The sequence below is a fragment of the Delphinus delphis genome, chromosome 11 (genome assembly GCF_949987515.2).
Source record: "Delphinus delphis chromosome 11, mDelDel1.2, whole genome shotgun sequence".
NCBI lineage: Eukaryota > Metazoa > Chordata > Mammalia > Artiodactyla > Delphinidae > Delphinus > Delphinus delphis.
The window spans coordinates 49,215,272-49,237,007 of record NC_082693.1 but is presented as its reverse complement, the minus strand read 5'-3'; the positions used below and the strand labels follow the sequence as shown (position 1 = coordinate 49,237,007).

General features: G+C 33.5%; 1 protein-coding gene across 3 annotated transcripts in view; it reads right to left on the bottom strand.

Annotated features, from left to right (window-relative positions):
• MON2 (MON2 homolog, regulator of endosome-to-Golgi trafficking) overlaps positions 1-21,736 on the bottom strand; it is a 122,255-nt gene that overhangs the window by 18,431 nt on the left and 82,088 nt on the right. For 2 of the 3 annotated variants that reach the window (XM_060025142.1, XM_060025144.2), the window contains exons 26-33: positions 20,929-21,557; positions 16,826-16,969; positions 16,194-16,211; positions 15,777-15,905; positions 12,529-12,719; positions 6,324-6,384; positions 5,066-5,189; positions 1,690-1,897 (exon numbers count right to left, since the gene is read on the bottom strand). In XM_060025142.1, coding sequence (XP_059881125.1) covers positions 1,690-1,897; positions 5,066-5,189; positions 6,324-6,384; positions 12,529-12,719; positions 15,777-15,905; positions 16,194-16,211; positions 16,826-16,969; positions 20,929-21,557 — 1,504 coding nt within the window. The remainder of the gene's footprint in view (positions 1-1,689; positions 1,898-5,065; positions 5,190-6,323; positions 6,385-12,528; positions 12,720-15,776; positions 15,906-16,193; positions 16,212-16,825; positions 16,970-20,928; positions 21,558-21,736) is intronic. The other variant, XM_060025143.1, reaches the window with a different exon arrangement.

Here is a 21,736-nt window from a genome sequence, read left to right as displayed (position 1 = left end):
AATAATGCAATAATACTACATCAAACACAGGATGATACAATATAACAACTATAAATAAGACTCAATTTAAAGCAATAAACACTTAAAACACAAAAAATGAAGGAAAGCTGCTTTCTGAAATCGAATAATATCTTATACTCCAATAAAAATATTCCAATCAAGGCAACTCCATTACTGCTTTTCCAAGTATGCTTCAGAGGTCAATTTTAATAAATCAATTTTCAATCATGACAATAACCAAATTATTAACATGTCTTTGGAATGTTTTTGTATAAAATCCACTAGGAGGTATAATTTATGTTCTACAAATTCAAAATACAGTGGATGCTAGAAGTAGAAATACAAATGGCAAATAAGCATTGGTAATTAAAAAAAGAAAAGAAAAATTTAAAAAAAAGCGGATATTTCTTCATTCATCAAATTTTTAAAAAGAAAAAATAAGTGATAAAGTGGCAAATAATTTTAAACTGCTAAAAATTGAGGGAAAAGACAGTCATATATTCCTGGGAGAAAATAAACTGATAGAAGTCTCTAACAGGCAATTTTTAATATATATCAAAACCTTTTAAAATGTCTGTATCTTTTGACAGGTCAATCTCAACTCTGGAGATTTATTCTAAGTAAATAAGAATGTAAACAAAGACTTAGGGTTACTGATTTACTGCCTTATGAGATGGGACCTGGAATGATTTTCCTAACTCTTTCCTGACTTTGATAACTTTGCCTTCCAATATTATTTTCTGTTTGCTTCTTTGATAACTTTGTCTTCCAATATTATTTTCTGTTTGCTTCATTTGCTTTGCCTTAACCTCTAACTTACACATTAAAAAATAGATTGGAGGGGCTTCCCTGGTGGCACGGTGGTTGAGAGTCCACCTGCCGATGCAGGGGACACGGGGTCGTGCCCCGGTCCGGAAAGATCCCACATGCCGCGCAGCGGCTGGGCCCGAGAGCCATGGCCGCTGAGCCTACGCATCTGGAGCCTGTGCTCCGCAACGGGAGAGGCCACAACAGTGAGAGGCCCGCGTACTGCAAAAAAAAAAATAGATTGGCAACATAACTGCAATTTATGATTGCATTTTTTGATGAATTCTGATATATACCCCAACTTTGATTAGCCTTGGCTTAGCAGAAAGACCTAGATCCCCTTCAACTGGCATGGCATGACTACATGAGAAGCAAATCAGTTTAGGTACAAGGGCTTAATTAAGCAAATTAGATGAAAAGAAGATCTAAGATATGGCTAGATGACTTACAGAGAAACCTAGAAATAACTGTAAAACAAATTAGGAAGTTCATAAAGTATGATTTATCTATTATTTTCTCTCTAGAGAGATTCACGATCATGTGTTCATACAGATCCACAAGTCCTTACCCAGAAATCCTTGAGAAGATATATTTTAGAATTCAATTTTTTTCGAATTAAAATAAGTAATTTGGTATATATACCATATATTACTTAACCTCCATAAGCAGTATGAAAAAGCACCCCATAATAAAACACAGTAATATATCTGCAGCAAAACTTATGAATATTTACACTGTATGGGATAAATAAAATTATAAACAGCCTCAGGTTAAGTTCAGATCACTTATGAAAACACTTGATTTCCAGAGCTTTTTAAAAGTATTAATAACTATGACAGTGTATTTCCTTCTTTAATTAAAAAAATACATATATACATATACCTTGGAAGAGGGCATTTACCACTTAATCTTTCATCCTCTATATAACGATGTAGTACATCTTGAGACCTCTTTAGAAGCACTGAGAGTGCCATCCGTGAGATGTAGCCTTCTTGAGGTGTTGTGACTTTATTGCTGAAGGAAAACTGGAGCAGTGTTTCAAAACACATTTTAGAAAATTCTTCTCTCAAACGAATATCAATCTCTGCTTCTGTAGAATTAACAATGTTTGATGGTTAATACAAGGTTAAATAAATACACCTTAATGACACGATTCTTAGCAAACTAGGAATAGAAGGAAATTCCTTAACTGATAAAGAGCATCTATGAAAAACTTATACCATACACACACACACACACACACACACACACACACACACACACACACACACACACACACACACACAGAAACAGTTTTCCTCCTTGCAAGGTCAAAAAACAAGGCAAGACTATCCACTCTCATCACTTCAACATTTGTCTTGTCTTGGTCTTTTTATACACTTCTACAGCACTAGAGTACCTCTCAACAATCTTCTACATGGTCAAACTTGGAATAATCCGTTTGTCTGTCTGTTTCTTTTTTTCTCTTGGCAACATCTTCCCTGGACCCTGACCTCTGCTCCAGTCTGGACTAGTTGCTCTCTGGACATACTGTCCAGTTATATCCTGGAACTAGTCTTTGGCCTCACCCTGCGAGTTGTTTTTTTCCTCTCTTGTGTTATATCTTACTTTCTAGACCTCATGCTTTCCCTTTTTTTGATTTACTCCTTTGTTTTCACAAGGCATACTCTGTAGTACCTGAGAAAGTGAATGGGAAGTAAAAATTTTGAGACCTTACATTTCTGAAAGTGTCATTTTACTGTGGTACTCAAAGTGTGGTTCCTAGCAGCATCAGCACCACCAGAGAACTTGTTAGAAATGCAAATTCTCATGCCTCACCCCAGACCTACTGAATCAGAAACTCTGGGGTTACAGTCCAGCAACGACTTCACTCCAGGTGAGGATAATGCACACTGACATTTGAGAATTACCATTCTACACTCCTCACTTGGCCAACAGTGGGCCTAGGTATAAAACGCCATGTTAAAAATCTTTTCCATTTATGACTATGAAACCATAGCCTCAATGTCTCTGAGCATCCAGTGTTGCTGAGAATTGCAATGTCCTTTTGATACAACTCTTTTGTGTTTGAACTTTTTTCTTTTCTTTTTGAAATCTTTTAGCATCTTCTCTTTATTTCTATTATTCTGGTATTTCATGATGACATGTCTTATTGTGAGTCTTTTTTCTTTCACTATTCTGGGTACTGAGAGACCACTTTTAATCTGCAGAATTGTATCTTCAGTTTGTTTCTTTGATAATTTCCTCTCCTAGCTTTTCTCTATTCTCTCTTTCTGGAAGACCTATTGTCAGATGTTAGATCCCTCGGATCCATTTTATTTCTTTCTTCTCATACTGTCCACTTGTTTGTCTTTGCTCTACTTCTGGGTTATATTTTCTTAATGTTTTCTTCCAACCCTCCATTGAACATATTTCAGCTATCATATTTTTAGCTTCTTTGAGCTCTTTCGTGTTCTGATTGTTCCATTTTAATATCATTCTTCTTGTTTCATGAATGTAAAATCTTTTATCTCCTTAAGCATCCTAATTATATATTTTTTTAAATAAATGTTTTCTATGGCTCTGCATTTTATCTCTTTCCTACCAGTTTCTTTCACCCTCTCTTCATTTGTTTTGGTCTTTCTCTTTTGTGTTGGAAGATTTCCTCAAACGCCTGTGAGCTGTGGCTGTCAAATCATACTTAAGAGCAGGGGACCAAAAATAATCACTGGAACCTCTGTGTTTATAGCTTGGTCTTGTTTATTAGCAGGAAAGACTCTGTATGTATATGTTTAAAGAAAAGTCCAAGTTAAAGCTGAGAAATTTGTGTCCAATGGTCAAGTCACTGGAAGAACATACATGTACCTTCTTTATCTTGGTACATTTAATATTATAAATGGCAAGAGGTATCATCAGAAAACTGCTAGAAAAGTATACATGGTAACTTGGTAATCCTTATTTAGCTTAGAATATTTACATATAATTATAAACATGGTTCTTAAAATGTATTTTATAAAAAAATTATCTATAATTTTTAAATATTCTTAATAAAAAGCTGACTAAATTAAGATAAATGGACTTCAAAATTTTTTCTCTGAGGTGCTAATGTTTTCAAACCTGTACTTTACCAGATTAATTTTAAAAACTGTCTGGGCTAGGAAAAAGAACCAGTTTGTGAAGTAAGCAGTATCTAGTGGTCAAACTGTACATAGAAATGCTCTTTAAAGTGTTTACCACAGTTCAGTAGAATTTAGTCACAGCTCCAGTAAATTCTGGGGACAAAGGATATGAATGGCACAAATTTAGAACTTTTTAATTATCTCACCAAAAAAATCACATTATGGTGCCACGATTACATTTAACACTTGAGCATAGGTTTAAAAAAAAGAAATAATAGCAAAAACCAACTTGCATCTCATCTCCCAATATGGTACATCAAAAGAAGCATGTGGTTCTTTTTAAGGATGAACTTTGGTCTCCAGGCTTAAGACTGTGGGCAATTATTTTCAACCTTTCTAAACCCATTTCCCCTCTGTAATACAGTAGAACCTATCCTCACAGAAATGTTGTGAGGGATGAGATTAATATTCTAGCATAACCCTGCACATTGTGGTCATTCACTAAATCTTAGTTCTAACAAATGTTAAGGATTTTTTTTTTTTAATGAACTAGCTCTGCAATTATAGTCCTGAGAGGTTGGTATTAATATCTTTATTTTACAGATGACAAAACTGACACTTAGGGGGCTTCCCTGGTGGCGCAGTGGTTGAGAGTCCGCCTGCAGATGCAGGGGACACGGATTCGTGTCGCGGTCTGGGAAGATCCCACATGCCGCGGAGCGGCTGGTCACGAGAGCCATGGCTGCTGGGCCAGCGCGTCTGGAGCCTGTGCTCCGCAACAGGAGAGGCCACAGCAGTGAGAGGCCCGCATACCGCAAAAAACAAAACAAAACAAAAAAAAAACACACTTAACCAACTACTAAGTGGCAGAATACACATTCATTACCTCCCAATAATCCATGACTTCACAAAACTGGTGATTTATGTCAGCCTGCAATGATTTAGGTGGATTCCATAAGTGCTTTGCAATTTAATTCATCACAGAATATTTACCACGTTTTCCCCTCATAAAGCTTAATATTCTATATCACATTCTTAACCATTCTCCTGTTTACATTTACCACAATTGTAGGAGTAAACATTTCTAGTAGAAGTCAGCTTCTTCAAAAGTGCTTCAATACTTATTAACATTAAAAAAAATAAATATTGAAATAACATACCTGTAAATGAAGATGACTGAGAATGTATTGATCCCTTATTAAGCATAGTCATTATCTGACCAACAAATTCCTTAGGAATAAAATTGGCATAAGGTAGTATCTCAGTGCTGATAAGCTGAACTACCTAAAACAAAAGATGCAAATTCAAAGGTATTTTTTTTTCTTGAAAGAGACTAACTCAAATGATAATTTCTAGAGTAAAATTTAAATTTTATTTTAAAAGAAAATCAGTTAAAGAATCTTTCTTAATAGAAGTATACAACCATTTTAATGTTAATATGCAGGATAATAAGTCTGTTTCCCTCATCTGTCTTAGTAAATAACTTTATTACGAAATAGTCAATACTATAAACTGTTTACTATACAAAAACTTCAATAAATTTTGATCTGCAACATGATAAATGCAAAGAGAGCTCTGGAGAAAAAAATCAGCATATGAAATGTATCCATGTTAGAATAAAGTATCTAAAACAGGGTTAAGAACATGATTTAAATCTCCTTTTAGAACCATAAAAATGCGCCATTAAGAAGTTATATTCATTTTTGTTAAATAGTTTATTTCTAACATACAATGTGTGATTTTGCCTTTTGAAGAGAAAGAAGAAAAGTTTGAGGAGAGTTTTCAAGAGTTAACATAGCAATGGGACAAAAGGCAATATTTTGCATCTATATATCGATAGGATGCCTATGCTTTCTATGTAATTTATTTGATTTGCTTTATTTAAAAGTTCCCTTATCCCACTTAAAGGGAAAAAATAACCCCCCCGAACAAAAAAAATCCATAACCAAAAACTACTTCTTTAAATTCCAGTTATAATCAGCAAAATATATTCTTTAAAAAAACATTCATTATTTACTTCTACATCTGGTTAAAAATAAAAAATCTGAGCAACTTATTAATTTAAATACAAATATCTGATTTGTCAAACTATAAAGTATGCTCTCAAATACATGCTCACTGACTGATGGATTTATTTTACTAAACCAACTGTTTTTTAAAATTATTAAATGGACACAGCTAAGTATCTGGACAACACGCACACAGCACAAAGCTAACAAATATAAGAAATTAATTTTTTAAATGTCAGTGCTTTAAAAATTAAACTGTAACCTTTGTGTTTTAATGCTTTTAGGTTCAAGCTCAACCTATCACTTTACTTTTTTTTTTTTTTTTTTTTAGCAATTTTACAGTTTCAACATTTCTACTATTTGGTTTTCATAAATGGTCACAGGAAAATCTTTTAAATAGCTTCCTCACCTCAACATCAATACTTTCATTTCTTTGAAATTCTTGAATAGAGAGGTTATCTGGAGGTATGCTAAAAGAAAAATAAACAAAAGACTTGATTTTTAAAGGTAAAATATCTCCTTAAAATACAAACAGAAAATAAACAGAATTCAAGTATCAAAAAAATATGTTTTCTCACCCAAGTTAGAACATTATCAGTTATTTAAAAGAACAGTATTTTTAATTAATTAGTATAAATGACTAAGCTAATTACAAACATGAAATTCTAGCTACAAAAATAATTAGTACAATCTTGAACTAAATAAAACCTGTAGAACAAAACTTCTTTTAATACTATGAATGAAAAACGAAGAAAAGTAAAGATACTATTATCTGGAGTTACAGCAAAAATTACCACTGTGACAAAAACTGAATTCACTTATATTGCCAGTAATTTCAGAGAAAGTTAAAAGAGCCTTGGTCAAGATGCTGAATTATTCATTCAGCAACAGCCCACTGCGCATTAATTTGTAATAAATACAATATACTAAATATCTTTACAGTAAAAGAGAACATCTGGAAAGAAGTGGACTGATTCAGACTTTCTAAAACAGAACAGTGTTCCAACAAGATCAGAATAAATCAACAGTTCCGAGGGAACCAAAGCTAATTCTAGACCCTGTGGCTCTGAATAAGAATGAGCAGTATAGTTCTATTAAACTTATGAAACAATGAAATATTAAGCACTTAAAAACAGCTGAGAATAGGATGGTAATGATTATAACAATAATAATGACAGCAAAAATTAGAAAGCCAGCCACTGTATTATGAGCTTTATTTACATTATCTCTTATGTTCCACAGTAACCACATGTATTATCATGTAACTGACAGAAGAGGAAACTGAAGGTTCGAATGGCTTAGTAATATGACCAAGAACACATCGTAAATAAATGACAAGGCCACAATTTGAACCTAGATTTATATGATATTTGAGCCTAAGTTCTTTTCTTTTATAAAAGTTATAAATGTGAAAACAGTATTATCATATTTAGATTTAGAGGTACAGTATAGAGTTTTGTATCTAGAGCTATTTTTGCTCTATTTGCTATTATTTGGTTTATCTAACCACAGGTATTAAAATACACACACACACAAAGACAAATACCAACTGGCTAACTATTGTACTAATAAAAAAAAGCTTATCAGGAACATACAGTATTAATATTATTGGGATCATATATCAGAAACACTGAACCTTATTTTTTTTTTTGAGACTTCCAATTTTTTAAATAGATTTCATTTATTTATTTGTTCATTTTTGGCTGCACTGGGTCTTTGTTGCTGCACGCGGGCTTTCTCTAGTTGTGGCGGGGGTGGGGCTTCTCTTCATTGCAGTGCGAGGGCTTCTCATTTCAGTGGCTTCTCTTGTTGTGGAGCACAGGCTCTAGGTGCACGAGCTTCAGTAGTTGTGGCTCACGGGCTCTAGAGCGCAGGCTCAGTAGCTGTGGCGCACAGGCTTAGTTGCTCCGCGGCCTGTGGAATCTTCCTGGACCAGGGCTCAAACCCGTGTCCTCTGCATTGGCAGGCAGATTCTTAACCACTGAGCCACCAGGGAAGCCCCTGAACTGTAGTTTTAAAATATCTTATAATGAGGGAAGAGAGTAGCATACAAAGCTGAAAGGTTAACTCCTCCTAATCCTAGTGATCAATAAAATCAAGAATTTATTCAATTGTGCACAGGTTGAATCTTCTGATCTCAGAACTCACACTAATGTTTATTTATTTTAATTTATAGTTAGTATCCTTTCTAGATACTGTGAGCATATCAAAAAACATTGGTCGAGCTTTTAAAAACACAGATGATTAACAGAATTTACCTATCAATTATAAAGGGAGATAGTCAATACTGCAGGTACAAATGGGCCATATAAGATCCGTATAGTCTCTAAGTTTGAGGAGTACAGTAGTTAGTAATTAAAAAAAATTTTTTTCATGAATCTTTATTTGAAAGAAAAGAGGCTTCAAACTGATAAAGTATTATGTGTATTTTTCATCAGTTCTCTCTGAGTGGTACATTAAAATTATTTTTTGAGATATAATTCATACACCATAAAATTCACCCTTTTAAATTGCACAATTCAGCTTTTTAGTATGTTCACAAAGTTGTGCAATGGTCACCTCTTTTACTTCTAGAACATTTTCATCACCTCCAAAGAAACTCTGTATCCATTAGTAGTCACTCCCCATTCTACCCTCCTCCCAACTCTGATAACCATTAATCTATTTTCTATCTCTACTGATTTGCCTATTCTGGACATATCACATAAATGAGACCATATAATGTATGGCCTTTTGTGTCTGGGTTCTTTCACTTAGCATAATAATTTCAAGATTCATCTATGTTGTAACATGCATCAGTATTTCATTCCTTTTTATGGCTGAATATTCCACTGTATGGATGTACATATCACATTTAATTTATCCATTCATCAGTTGAACATTTGGATTGTTTTCATTTTTTGGCTGTTATAATGCTGCTACAAACATTAGTGTACAAGTTTTTGTGTGAACACGTTTCATTTCAATTCTTTTGGGTAGTACTTAGTGATTTTTAACTGAAGGTCAACAGACTATTAATTGTATCAATTCCCACTAGCCCACGTGTCTTCTAGAGGACAAGTACCATGTTTTGGTACTCAAAGGGTGGCTGAATGAATTCCTAACAGACTTTAAGTGTCCACCAGGTTACAGTCCTTATGTTGCTCATTTTTAATTGTTTTTCTTTCACTCATTTAAACAATTCATTCACTTATGATAGTCCTCAGTGATGTCCAAAGCCTCTTGTTTCTTCTAGTTGATTCTGGTTTTATTTGTTTTCTTTGTTACTGTACTGTTGCTGTTACTGTATGAAAGCAGCTTGCAGACCATAAACAGTTGGGAAACATCACAGAGAAAGGTATGGTTATTCACACAGTCTTTGAGTATCAGTAATTAGGTTAAAAAACTTATAAATGTTCCAATATAAAAGATACTCAAATATTCATATTATCTAAAAACCTAAGTCATGCTATTCCAAACACTCTTCCTACTGTTCAAATACTACTACTGATAGATTTCAATTATAGAACATTGTGTATATGTGCCATAAAATAAAATTTAAAATCTAACTGTTTGTGATTTTCCAAAGTAATCAATTATTTGGAAAACAAAAACAAAGGCAAAATCTTCTCATGAAACTGTGAAAGTGTGCATGGTTTTTAAGTTCTCTTAGTGAGCACTGCATTTTTATCATCAACTAACTAATAAAAGCTTTCACTTTGAGCCTTAAGGTATTTTTGGACTATGAAATAAAAACTAAATTGGTTTTATCAATGTAAACTATTCAATTAAAAACACTGATTAAAACATTAAGTCAAAATACATAAAATAATTGTGGACTTTTACAAGTAGTCAAATCAGTTAATTTAGTCTTACAATTAAGGACAATGATGCCAACTGAGAGGAAATGACCAGTTCAAGGTGAACAGAAAGTAGGCGGCAGAGTCAAGAGTAGGCCACAGGTCTCCTGACTCTCAATACAGGGTATCTTTCTATTACTTCATGTAGTGGAAGGCTTAAATGTGTAACTAGAATAACCACAACTTAGAACACTGATTCTGTGTTACTTAGTACCAGAATTTAGTACCTTTATTTTTTTTCTAGCCATTTAAAAAAACCCCAAATTTAGGGGTAAATTTCCTAGTCCCAGTTATTTAAAGTTTTGGTCGTTAAGTTTTTAGTTTAAAATATAGCTATTTCACGGTAAAGGATATGGATAATGTCAGTTTCTCTTAAGTGAAAGAAATAATGATTATGAGGATAATAGTAGGAGCAAGCATTTTAATAGAAGCACTTACATTCCAGGAACTATTCTAAGCATTCATTTAAATGATTTAATCCTCACAATAACCCTATGAGTTAGGTAGCATTACTATTCCTATTTAGCAGATGAGGAAAATGAGTCACTGAAACATAAATAACTTGTACAAAATATCACAGTTACAAAGTTGTACAGTTGGGATTTGAATCCAGGTAATCTGGCTCCTGAGTCAATGCTCTTATCCTCTATGTTAACTGTTTCTTAAACTGTGTGATTTTTCAACATACTCAATATACTCAAACCTTTAATGTAAGTAGGGCCTCCAACAGGCAAAATACTGTAATGAAATTATACTACAACTGCATGAATACAAAAATTACATAAAATGTTAATTACCTATTATTAGGCCTTTGTTTCTCTACCTACTTTCCTGTACACAAAGAAAGTACTTAAGAAACTGAATTTAACAAAATAAGAACAAAGCTTGGAAAATGAAGAATGTTCAATAAGAAACTTGAGAATAAGAAAGACGGTGGAAAGACTCAGTCATAGGAAAAGAAATTCTTAAAGAAGTTTTACTCATTTCAAAAAAACTGATCTAAGCTCATTCAACTTATTAATAGGGCAACATGCATATACAGACAGATAATTGAGAAAGAAAAAGAAAAGTTTAAATTTCTAAATCTGTTTGCTTCATACAAATTAACGTAGTGACATAGGCAACAGGGTCCACAAAGGAACTCAAATACCCAGGGTTATTTTAAAAATGAAAACAGAATTTGCTTAGATATGCTTTGTGAGTCACTATCATTTTCCTGCATATATTCAATACAAAGAATATGCTTGCATTGGTATTAATAAGATTTCTAGAGTTGAGAAATATATAAGAAAGCAAAACAAAGTCTGACCAGTTATGGAAACAGAAATTACGATCACATGTCATTACTTCCAATTCTGAAATATCAGATAAACCTCTACAGAGAAAAATGTAAGTTAACCTTCTGCACTCTACAACTTTTCTTTACTTAATAACTAAACCACATTAGAAAGATAGAAACTCTTCAGTTAAATCATTCTGTGTAGACTCATCTGATCATTATCAATATGCCAATGTAGGTTTTTCTTCAAGTATATGAAATTTATAATTTAAATGGTTTCAAACTAACAATTTTTAATGATTAAATAGCAGTGCATGACACATTCATCCTTCTATAGTTTTAAAGAATGATTAATGGGGCTTCCCCGGTGGCGCAGTGGTTCAGAGTCTGCCTGCCGATGCAGGGGACACAGGTTCGTGCCCCGGTCCGGGAAGATCCCACATGCTGCAGAGCAGCTGGGCCTATGAGCCATGGCCACTGAGCCTGTGCATCCGGAGCCTGTGCTCCGCAACGGGAGAGGCCACAACAGTGACAGGCCCGCACACCGCAAAAAAAAAAAAAAAAAAAAAAAAAAAGATTAATGGATAAAAAAAATAGAAAAACTTTTGTTGTCATAGAATTTCACCACTATAGCACAAAGGAAAATTAGATTGTAGGAGTACTGAAGACTACCTACCTATCACAGCTATTACTGGTTAAGTCCATCTTTAGTAAAATGGCACATTTGAGATTAGTGCTGCCAAACGGAATTTCCTGTGATGATGGGAATGTTCAATGATCTGCAGTACCCACTAGAGCAACCACTAGCCACACATGGCAATGTTGAAACGTGGCTAGTGAGAATGAAGAACTGAGTTATTAATGTGACTTAGTTAATTAAAAATTTAAGTTAATTGTAGCTAGTGACTGCTGTATTAGATAGTACAGCTCTAGAGAGACTGCAGCAGACTCCTCATTCAAAAAATTCCGTATTCTAATTACCCTATTCTCATTCAGTGAGGGGTCAAAATAGCATCCTTAAGACACACCCTCAGTTGGAATGTATACAATGAAAATTACATTCTTCTTTGCAAAACTTAAACATCTTAAAGAGCTGTTCGTTATTACCAATGATCTTATTTATTCTTAAAAAAACTCATTTTCCGAAGTTGTTTTTCTCTTGTAATGCTAAATGGGCATCAGATTTTTAAAATGGACCTTCTTAACTTCATCGAGTTAAAACCATGGCTCCTTAATTATGATGCATTCATGTGACCTCATATATAGACCCCTGTCTTACAACCAAAACACTGTAAACAGCAAAAATCTCCACTGCTCACAGATAATGTACCCAGTGGATAAATGCCTAATCCACTTCTTCTTTGTATACGATCTAGCAATCTTAAGAGTCAATTACTTTGTTAATGAATAATGAGAAATACTGTTTTTAGAGCAATTACAGGTATAATGTGTACTTCTTGAAAGACTGTCTTAACTGTAAAAATGAATAAGCTGACCTTTTAGTAAAGAGAAAGTCTTCAAAAGTGTTGGCTAGTTCTGGCCACATACTGTCAAATTTTCCAGAAGAAGCATGCTGCCGGGCAACAGGTAGCCCAATAGAAAGAACTTTGAGGAGAGAAGATACTGCTAGTTTCCATGTGCTTTCGGAAGGGCAGGAATACTTCAAACTGAGAGGAACCCTAAGAGTCTGTGAAAATAAAGACAGTTTAAGATAAGTACTAATTAAAAGAAACACACACAGCTTTAATTACTTAAAAAAAACTATAGCTGAGAGCAAAAAATAATAACATAGGTATTTTCATTTTAAATAGGATGTTATTTTCTAGAAAGACCAATTCTCAGACATGGTCCTCAAATCATACTGCCTAGAAAGATATACTTTTTTTTTTTGGCCACTTCCCGAGGCATATGGGATCTTAGCTCCCCGAACAGGGATAGAACCCGCACCCTCAGCACTGAAAGCGCAGAGTCCTAACCACTGGACTACCAGGGAATTCCCTAGAAAGATATACTTTTAAGTCCTATGTCCATTTTATAAACAATGACCCTGAATAAGGATTGAATAATAACCTTTTTGAACCTCGGTTTCGCATCATAAAAAATAGAGATGTTTTCTGAAAAGTTAAGAGTAAGAAACTTACAATTTTGCAGCTTCTCCAACTTGACGTTATAAAATTAGAGCATTCTGCCATAGTTCTCCTGGCAGAAAATAATTTGACTGATGGGGTTTCTCCCATCCAAGAGAGATCAATACTGCTTATATTTTTTCACTAATGGTTAGGTAAACATGGCCTAGAGTATCACTACTTTGAAGTCTTATACTTTATCTTTAGAATTCTTTGAATTTTATACTCTACACTAACATTTTAACGTATTTTTTTCCTTTTCCAAATATTTGAGAAAAGTTGATAATTCAAGAACTTGGTTTATTTTATCATTAACCCTTGAGAACACAGCACAGCATCTGAACTATGTCTAGTGACTAAAATATTGAGACTTACTTTTTAATTGGTCAACTTCTGAGACAGGTTGCTGTTAATCATTAAAGAACTAATTCAGTGGTTCAGAATGAATTTCTCTGGTCATAGTACTATCCAACAACTAGAAGACTAGACTGACGAAACTATCACAGTGAGTTACCCCAGAGCACCATCAATAAATAGTTTCAGCATACCGTTTGATAATGTGCATTAGACTGAAAATTCAGCTTTTATATAAAAATTCTAGTCTGAGAAAGATAAAGAGTAGATGAGATACGTTTTCATATTTTAATGTTATGGAGTGAACATAAAACCTGATTTCATCATCCTCCACACAAATGATTACTGAATACTCACACAGTGAACATGTGAACCATTACATATTAGCATGAAATGGGCCTCCACTAACAGATAATTAGCCTACCCAGAATCTATTTATCTCTTTCCCCTCCCCACATCCAGTTGGAAATTAGGGTAAAGAGATGATTAGTTTATTAAGCCAATCAATCTACTCCATTTCTCTGGCCATAATCACTGATTCAAGACTGAGCATGGGACTAAAGCCGATTCACTTGATTTTAGTAACTTAAGAAGAATCTGATAAACACACACCTGCTACTGACATATAATCCCTTTATTAGCCTACAACTATGAGAAGAAACATAGTTAGGATGCAGTCAACCCCCTGGAAAGCAGAACAGGGAAAAAAATTTTGGTTTTTGGTGATAGTACTGAACCACTGGATCAACCAATCCTAAAGCCCTCCATCTCTGAATTTTCCAACTAAGCCTGTCCCTTTATTGTTAAAGCTAGTCAGAGCCTGAATTTGTGTCATATGCAAACAAAAGAATACTAAATTATACACCGGCCACTCTGAATTAACATGTTATAACTCAAGATTAGATAAATGAAAAGTATGGTTTACTACTAGATTAATATTTTACCAATGTCAAGGGAATATTAAGCACAGCAAATATATTTGATTTATACATTTATTTTTTAAAATATTTAAGCAACTAATACAGAGATTGGCACATAGTATATACTCAGTAAATGTATACGGAACTGGAAAATTCAGTTCTTGCTGTCACGAAGTTCACAATTTCTGAGGAAGGAAGAGCCTTGTCCAATTAACCACAATGCAATGTAGTAAGTGGCATCAATGAAGTGTTCTGGAGTACAGAAAACTGATTATTTAATTCCTTAAAAAATACAAACTGATTCATGTCACTCCTCCATGTTCAAACCTTCAATGGTTAAAGAATAAAATCTGATGCCTTATGATGGCTTGTAATACCCATAGCCACTTTTTCAGACTTATCCCAGGCCCTGCCACCTCCCTAAGTGGGATTTCTCAACACTGCTTTAAAAATATACCATGATCTTTTATATTGCTTAATTGATCTACATCTCCTTCTCCCTTTTTGCTGGTACTCCTTCTTCAAATGTTACTTCTGTTAATCCTTGCCAAGATCCCCTAGGCAGTTATTTCCTTGTCTATTGAGGGAAGGGGGAACCTAACTTTTTATTCAACACTGACTACTTGGCAAGTATCATTAAATGCCATATCTCAATTGAATCTCTTAATGGTTAAGACATGAAATTTGTACTGGTATTACCCTTCTTTTACAGATGAGAAACACTCTCAGGCTCATCTGCCCCAAAATCATAGAGCATCCTGTCCTAAGAAACAGGATGCTTATTGTCTTATGTGGCAAAATTTAAGAATCATAAAAAATCTAATGCACTCTTACTTTAAAATATTTTTCATTAAAAAAACCTTCTCGTTTTAAAAAAACGGCTTCCTGGGCTTCCCTGGTGGTGCAGTGGTTGAGAATCCGCCTGCCAATGCAGGAGACACGGGTTCGAGCCCTGGTCTGGGAGGATCCCACATGCCGCGGAGCAACTGGGCCTGTGAGCCACAACTACTGAGCCTGCGTGTCTGGAGCCTGTGCTCCACAACAAGAGAGGCCACGATAGTGAGAGGCCCGTGCACTGCGATGAAGAGTGGCCCCTGCTCGCCACAACTAGAGAAAGCCCTCACACAGAAAGGAAGACCCAACACAGCCAAAAATAAATAAATTAATTAAAAAAAAAAAACGGCTTCCTAAATAATATCCATGAATGTTGGAGAAGAGTAACTATAAATAATACCAAATTATATTTTTCATTTATCTCAATATATGATAATATATTATTACCTAAAGAGAAATTTCAATAATACTGACATTATTAAATGAAAGTATGGAAATTAAAAAAAATACCTTAATAATATTCTGGAGTACTTTCTCATTCACCACTGCTTTGTGACAGGCTGTTTTTTGGTATAAATCCACAACTACTTCTAAAGACCTTTCAGCAAATGGTACATAATTCAAGGCTACCCATTCCGCCTAGAAAGTAATATTTTCACAGAGTTAAAATAAAAATGAGATTAAATGAAATCATATTGTTTTCAAAGCGAAAGCTTCTTTGTCTTAAAGTTTAGGCCTTGGTTTTAGGCCAGATTATATTACGTGCAAAGTTTTCAAAGAGATATGTACTTCATGAAAGAATAATTTTCAGCCAGACAAAAATTAAAACTATCAGAAAAAGCACATAGAGCATTCTATCAAAAACTGGGAAAGATGTACTTTATTTGTTGCCAATAGGTTAGGACAATTTTAGGAAATTTAACTCACCGGTGCAAATAGTTGGATCTATTGTGATTCCATTGTGTTGCAAGACAAATAGAATGAGAAAAGTTAATACACATTAAAACTACGTTTCGGACCATGTAAAATTATAATTTTTATGTTGAGTGAACAAAATCAGCATGTGCATGCATTCAGAAATTTACTTTTCCCCTAAGCCAAAACAAAGTTAAAATTTGCCAACTATGGCTATAAAAATCTTTTATGTAAAATCCAACTAAATTTCACACCAGTAGTAGACTTATTTAGTACACACAGATTTCTTCATTTTGTATTGCAGATATCTATTTTAGATAAGATTAGGCTTAGGGATTTAGAAGCCATTTTAGAGCGGGATGAGGACACAAAGAAAGGAACTTCGAAGAAAGAATAACATGCAAGGCCAAACTTTCTGGAGAACCACTTGGGAAAAGAAAGTAATAAACAAACAAACACACAAAAGGAACACAGAAAAGGTCTTCCAAATAGTGTTTCTTTTCAGCTTAAACTGTTAACATACATATGAAAGTTTATTTGTGAATGAAAATTTTCTGGGATAATCAAAGTCCATCTTAAGTGGAACTGACTATATTTATAAGCCATGAAATCTTACAGAGTAAATATAATTTATAGCAAATTACCTGATTATATTTTGCATTTGCAATGTGTTTTGTTTCTAGCTGTCCATACTGTGGAGGTTTACAGGAAAATTCTACAAATGCCAATAACTGGTCAAATATAGCTGGATACATTATCTGCATGTTTTCCGGTCCTATACAGATGGCCTATAAAAACAATATATGAATAGTAGAATGCATAATCTGAACTCCATTAAGTTCTTTACTGTATATGCTTTTGTTTAACCAAAGAATCGAAAAGGCTGTCCTATTTTATGTTAAGTATTATACAATTTTTTATAAGCCCTGAAGGACATTTAAGCTATTTTAAACTATTACTGAATAAAGTGTAGGCTAAATGTATTAATCAGCTAAAAAACGTTTTTTAATTAAAAGTGTGGCTTATTACTCAGCAGACTAAACAAAGGGCAAGCACTTAAAGAGAAAACCCTGGCAGTTCTGAGGTTCCACAATCTGATCATTTGTTCAGTGATATACCCATCAGACCATTTACAATGCTTCACTGACTAAGATGATGTTGACTTCTACTTAAGTGATGGCATTAACTTATTGAAATGACAGCTGATTCCTGTATCATGCCTGGTCCACAGACTTTAACAAATAATCATGTTCATTACAGTCGGGAAAATAAGTTATGAATAAAAATTTGTTTCTAAAAGAAATGTATACAGTATATTAATTTTTAACAGGGCAGAGTATATTTAGTGTCTAATGTATCTAAATATATAGACTTGATTTAAAACAAGAAAAATTTAAAAATTTAATAGAAATTAAACTTAATGCTACAAATAATTTCATAAAACAAAGAATACATATTCTGATACTGCAGATTTTAATTACTTCAAATACATTGAAAATACTTAAAAATAAATCTTATGTTTTTATTTTCTCTAGCGACATATGTGTTTTCTCCTCCCATCCTTTCATATTTTCCTGTTTTAGTGTTCGTTTCTCTCTGTGGGAAAAATATTTAATGATATGTTATGGAGTATCTAAAATATATTTGTGCTTTACAAAACAAAAAGCATGATCATTCTACACTTGAGGTACCCTCAAAATACAAAATCAAAATTCAAAGCATTTCAAAATTTTAAGGAATTTCTTTAAAAAGATGTGCACAACATTTATATTTTCATGCAATCATGGCTTTTTTAACCTGTCAGATAAAAGACTAGTTTTATTTTCCCTCAGAGAAGAGGTAGCCATTTAGCTTTAACTGGTGTTTTAGATAAAATTATCCTGAGGTACAAAGTAGATAAGCAAAGTGCTGCCCATTAGTATGTTTGATTATCCTATAATTACAATGTGAAAGTAGAACAAAGATATCTAATACCATCTTTCCCTACTTGGTTACTTTTCTCAGAAACAGTGAATCATGAACTTGAAAGGTATACAGCCTAAAAAAATTCTCTCTACTAACTACTTCTAATAGTTTCACTGGTCTTCTTTATTAACCCCTTGCTGAGTCTTAACTCTTACAAGTAAACAAGTAGAAATTACTGTGGAAAAGATATAATTACCCTAAATGAATTCTTTTATTTTCAGTGACAAAGCAAGGGAGGGAGGGAAAAGTCTGTGTGGAGACCTTAGAAAACTAATTTTTCTGAAAATACCTTAGCAACAAATAATGACCTGGACTATATGTTTTAATTTTCAGTGGTCCTTTATTAAAAAAAAACAAAAAACTAATAGTGTTACAGTTGACTTCTGGAATCTTAAAATGCATAATATGGAACCAACTCTTTTTTTCTTTTTTTTTTTTTTACAACAAACTTCATTCTAAGAAAAAGTTATTATTGGCTTTCTTCAGTATTCTGAAGTTTATCAGAAAAGCCTATATATAAATCTGGTAACAGATTTTAGTCCAACAGCTAAGAATCCATAAGCAATCTGGACAACAGTTCTTATTAGTCCGTGAAAACTGTGTACGTGAAAAAAAGAAAAGAAACTGGACATCTAACCTCTCACATGGTTCAAGGTTTCTCTTATTAAGTCATTTGAAATAATTCAATCCGTGTGGCAATAAATAAGATAGATGCAGTCTCCTGATCTCAGAACTTAGGGAAAGCAGATAATCAAATTCTCAGGTCCCCCATGTATGCCAAAGTATCTTGGCCAAAAAAAAAAAGTTGGCCTACATGACTAAATCATTTTGGTTGTGAACTAGTGATCTGAAAACGAAGGAAAAGACTATGACCCTGAAACCCTAAACAATGTAAGGGTAAACATGAAATTAGAAATGAGTTTTTCCTTTAGGAAGGAAAACTGCTTTTAATCAATAAAATGTTTTGCAGAATAGCTTATTAGTTTATGAATAAAGTCCCAAAGCAAGTAAATTTTGCTTGTGAAAAAATTTTCTGACACCTGTGGGGGGAAATATAAAAACACCCTTACTTGGAAAAAGAAAAAGAAAGAAAAAATAAAAACACTCTTTACTAATAATGAAATATGTTTTCTGTTAGGAAATATTAAAGACCCTATATATTTGAATCACATTCAAGTATTATGAAACATCATTTAGATAATCACATAAGTAATAAACAATGGCTAGAGTGAAAATTAGTAATACAAAATGATATCAATTTATATAAATAAAACTTCCTAAGTTTCCAACAATAAAACTTCCTAAGTTCCCAATAGAAGGTATATATTGCTTTCAAAGCCATTAAAAGTTCAAAGCTTAGAACAAATTCCTAGTAGTTGGGATGAATGATTCTATTTATTTTTTTATTGCGAAAGCAGCAGTTTTTTCCTAAATAAAATTATATGCTTTTTTCCATGGAAAAAAGTTTTGGGGGTTTGTTGTTTCCTTTTGTTTACTATCCTCTACACATATATAAAAGCTTGAATTAAACATCTGAAAGTTCTAGATTATGGGTATCTCACAAGGCCTATGCTCTCTTTCTCTAATATATTAACTTTTCCATTCCCTCTAAGGCAGTCTATAAGCAACTTATGTTCACAGTCAGGGAGAAAAAAGTTATTATTGACAGGCTACTTTTCTCCCCCCACTGAAAATAAAAGCAGCTCTTTTGATTTCAATTATGGAAAACTGATATCCCTACAATAAAGTTTTTAAAATGCCAAATTCTCTTAGATTTTAAGTTTCTACACAATTTGTTTCTCTGCACAGTGTAACTAGGGGTAAAGAGATCAAGGAATTACTGCTCAGCTAGACTTCCTCCAGAGTCATTCAAGGCATATTATGGTGTAGTAGAAACCACCATTCTTACTTTGAAAGTTTTCTTCAATCCAGTTGCATATAAGGCAATCATTTAATTAGAAAACATGATCTTCAGTACACAAATGGCTACTGATAACACATGTGTAATCAGAATCTAATACTTCCATTCTAATTTTGTTAGAATGTCATAGCTACTTTGTTGAGATTGCTGGCTCTTCAGGTGGCATTTTTTTTTGTTTAGCATTTTGGTTGTTGTGAATTGTGCTAATAATTACCTTGACAGTTTAAAACATTCTTTGATTTTGATCTGGTCTTGCTTGCTAACTGGAATGTGCTCAATAATTTTTAGGTCTGTTTTAATATATATATACATATATATTTTGCAGGAACAAAACACACATAGGTTAAAATATATCTTTTTAAAATTTCTGTGAGAAAAATACTTTATAAATTTATTCTTACTTCTTTTTTAAAAAATATAGGCTTCCAACAATTCCAGAGCTAAATTTAAGTACAGATGAAAAAACCAAAATATAATCCTATGGCTTATTAATTTTCTAATTATAGAGATACTTTACTAAAGTTGTCATTCCAAAAGTATATCCTCTTGTGAAGAGTTACATGAACAAACCAAAAAAAGCTGGTGAACAGAAGCAAGAGAATGCAGGCAGTTTCTTAAAGACTCTCAAAATAAACCTGAAATACCTTTTAAAATATATTAGAAAAATAAAAGTTTTAAAAATAAATGGATATTTACAATCTTTTTTTTTTTGATCTTTACAATCTTGAATTCATCCCAAAGTATACACACACAACAATCTTGATGATCCAGGATTTATCCCAAAAAATATATAGCGAAGTAAAAAAAAGTTCCAGAGAACCATATTCAATATTGCTTAGATAGCCACTAAAATTCTATTACCTTTTGGAGAACATCTAGAGCTGTAAGTACAGCTTCCTGTAAACTCGTCAAAACTGCTTCAGTGTAAGATGGAAGAATGAAAGGGGATGCATCTGAACTTATTGGGACTGAAACGGCACTGTGTAGTATGACTCCCAACTTTTGCAAATCATCCATGTTGAAACCAGTTTTTATGTGTTGGTAAAGAGCTGGAAATATTTGAATTAAAGCTGTAAGAAAAGGCTGGCTGGGAATGAAAGTTAGTTTATCAAAAGTAATAGGAGGCTTAGTGCTTTCAGATCCAACTCTATACCAGGTATTCCATGCAGCCCACCAGAGATTCAAATCTTCAAGCTCATCAGTAACTACGGGTGGCTCAGAGCTGCTATATCTTCCAAGTCTTTCTCCAATGGAATCTGTTCTTACAAATGGCCTGTTCAGGCCAGGGCCTGATATGGACCCTAAAAGGACAGGCACAGGGACATTAACTGCAGGTGGTGTCTCAGGCTTATCTGAGTCTCTGACAGGGGTCACAATCTGTAAAATTTCCTGGAAGCTTTTCAGCGCAGCCAGAGATACTTCATTGTTTTTGCTGAGTGCTGCTGATTGTATATGGTCAAGAAGAACATCCCATGCTCTTGAAAAATCTCCTATATTAGGAAGAGGGAAAAAAAAATTTATCACCATAAAAGAGATCAAATTTTCTCTTACTATTAGACACTTTAAAGTTTATTTGCTTTATTTTTCTGCTTAAATTCCTATAGAACTAGAAAAAATATGCTAAGGTACTAACAATGTGAATTAAAATCATTACAACCCAAAAACCCAG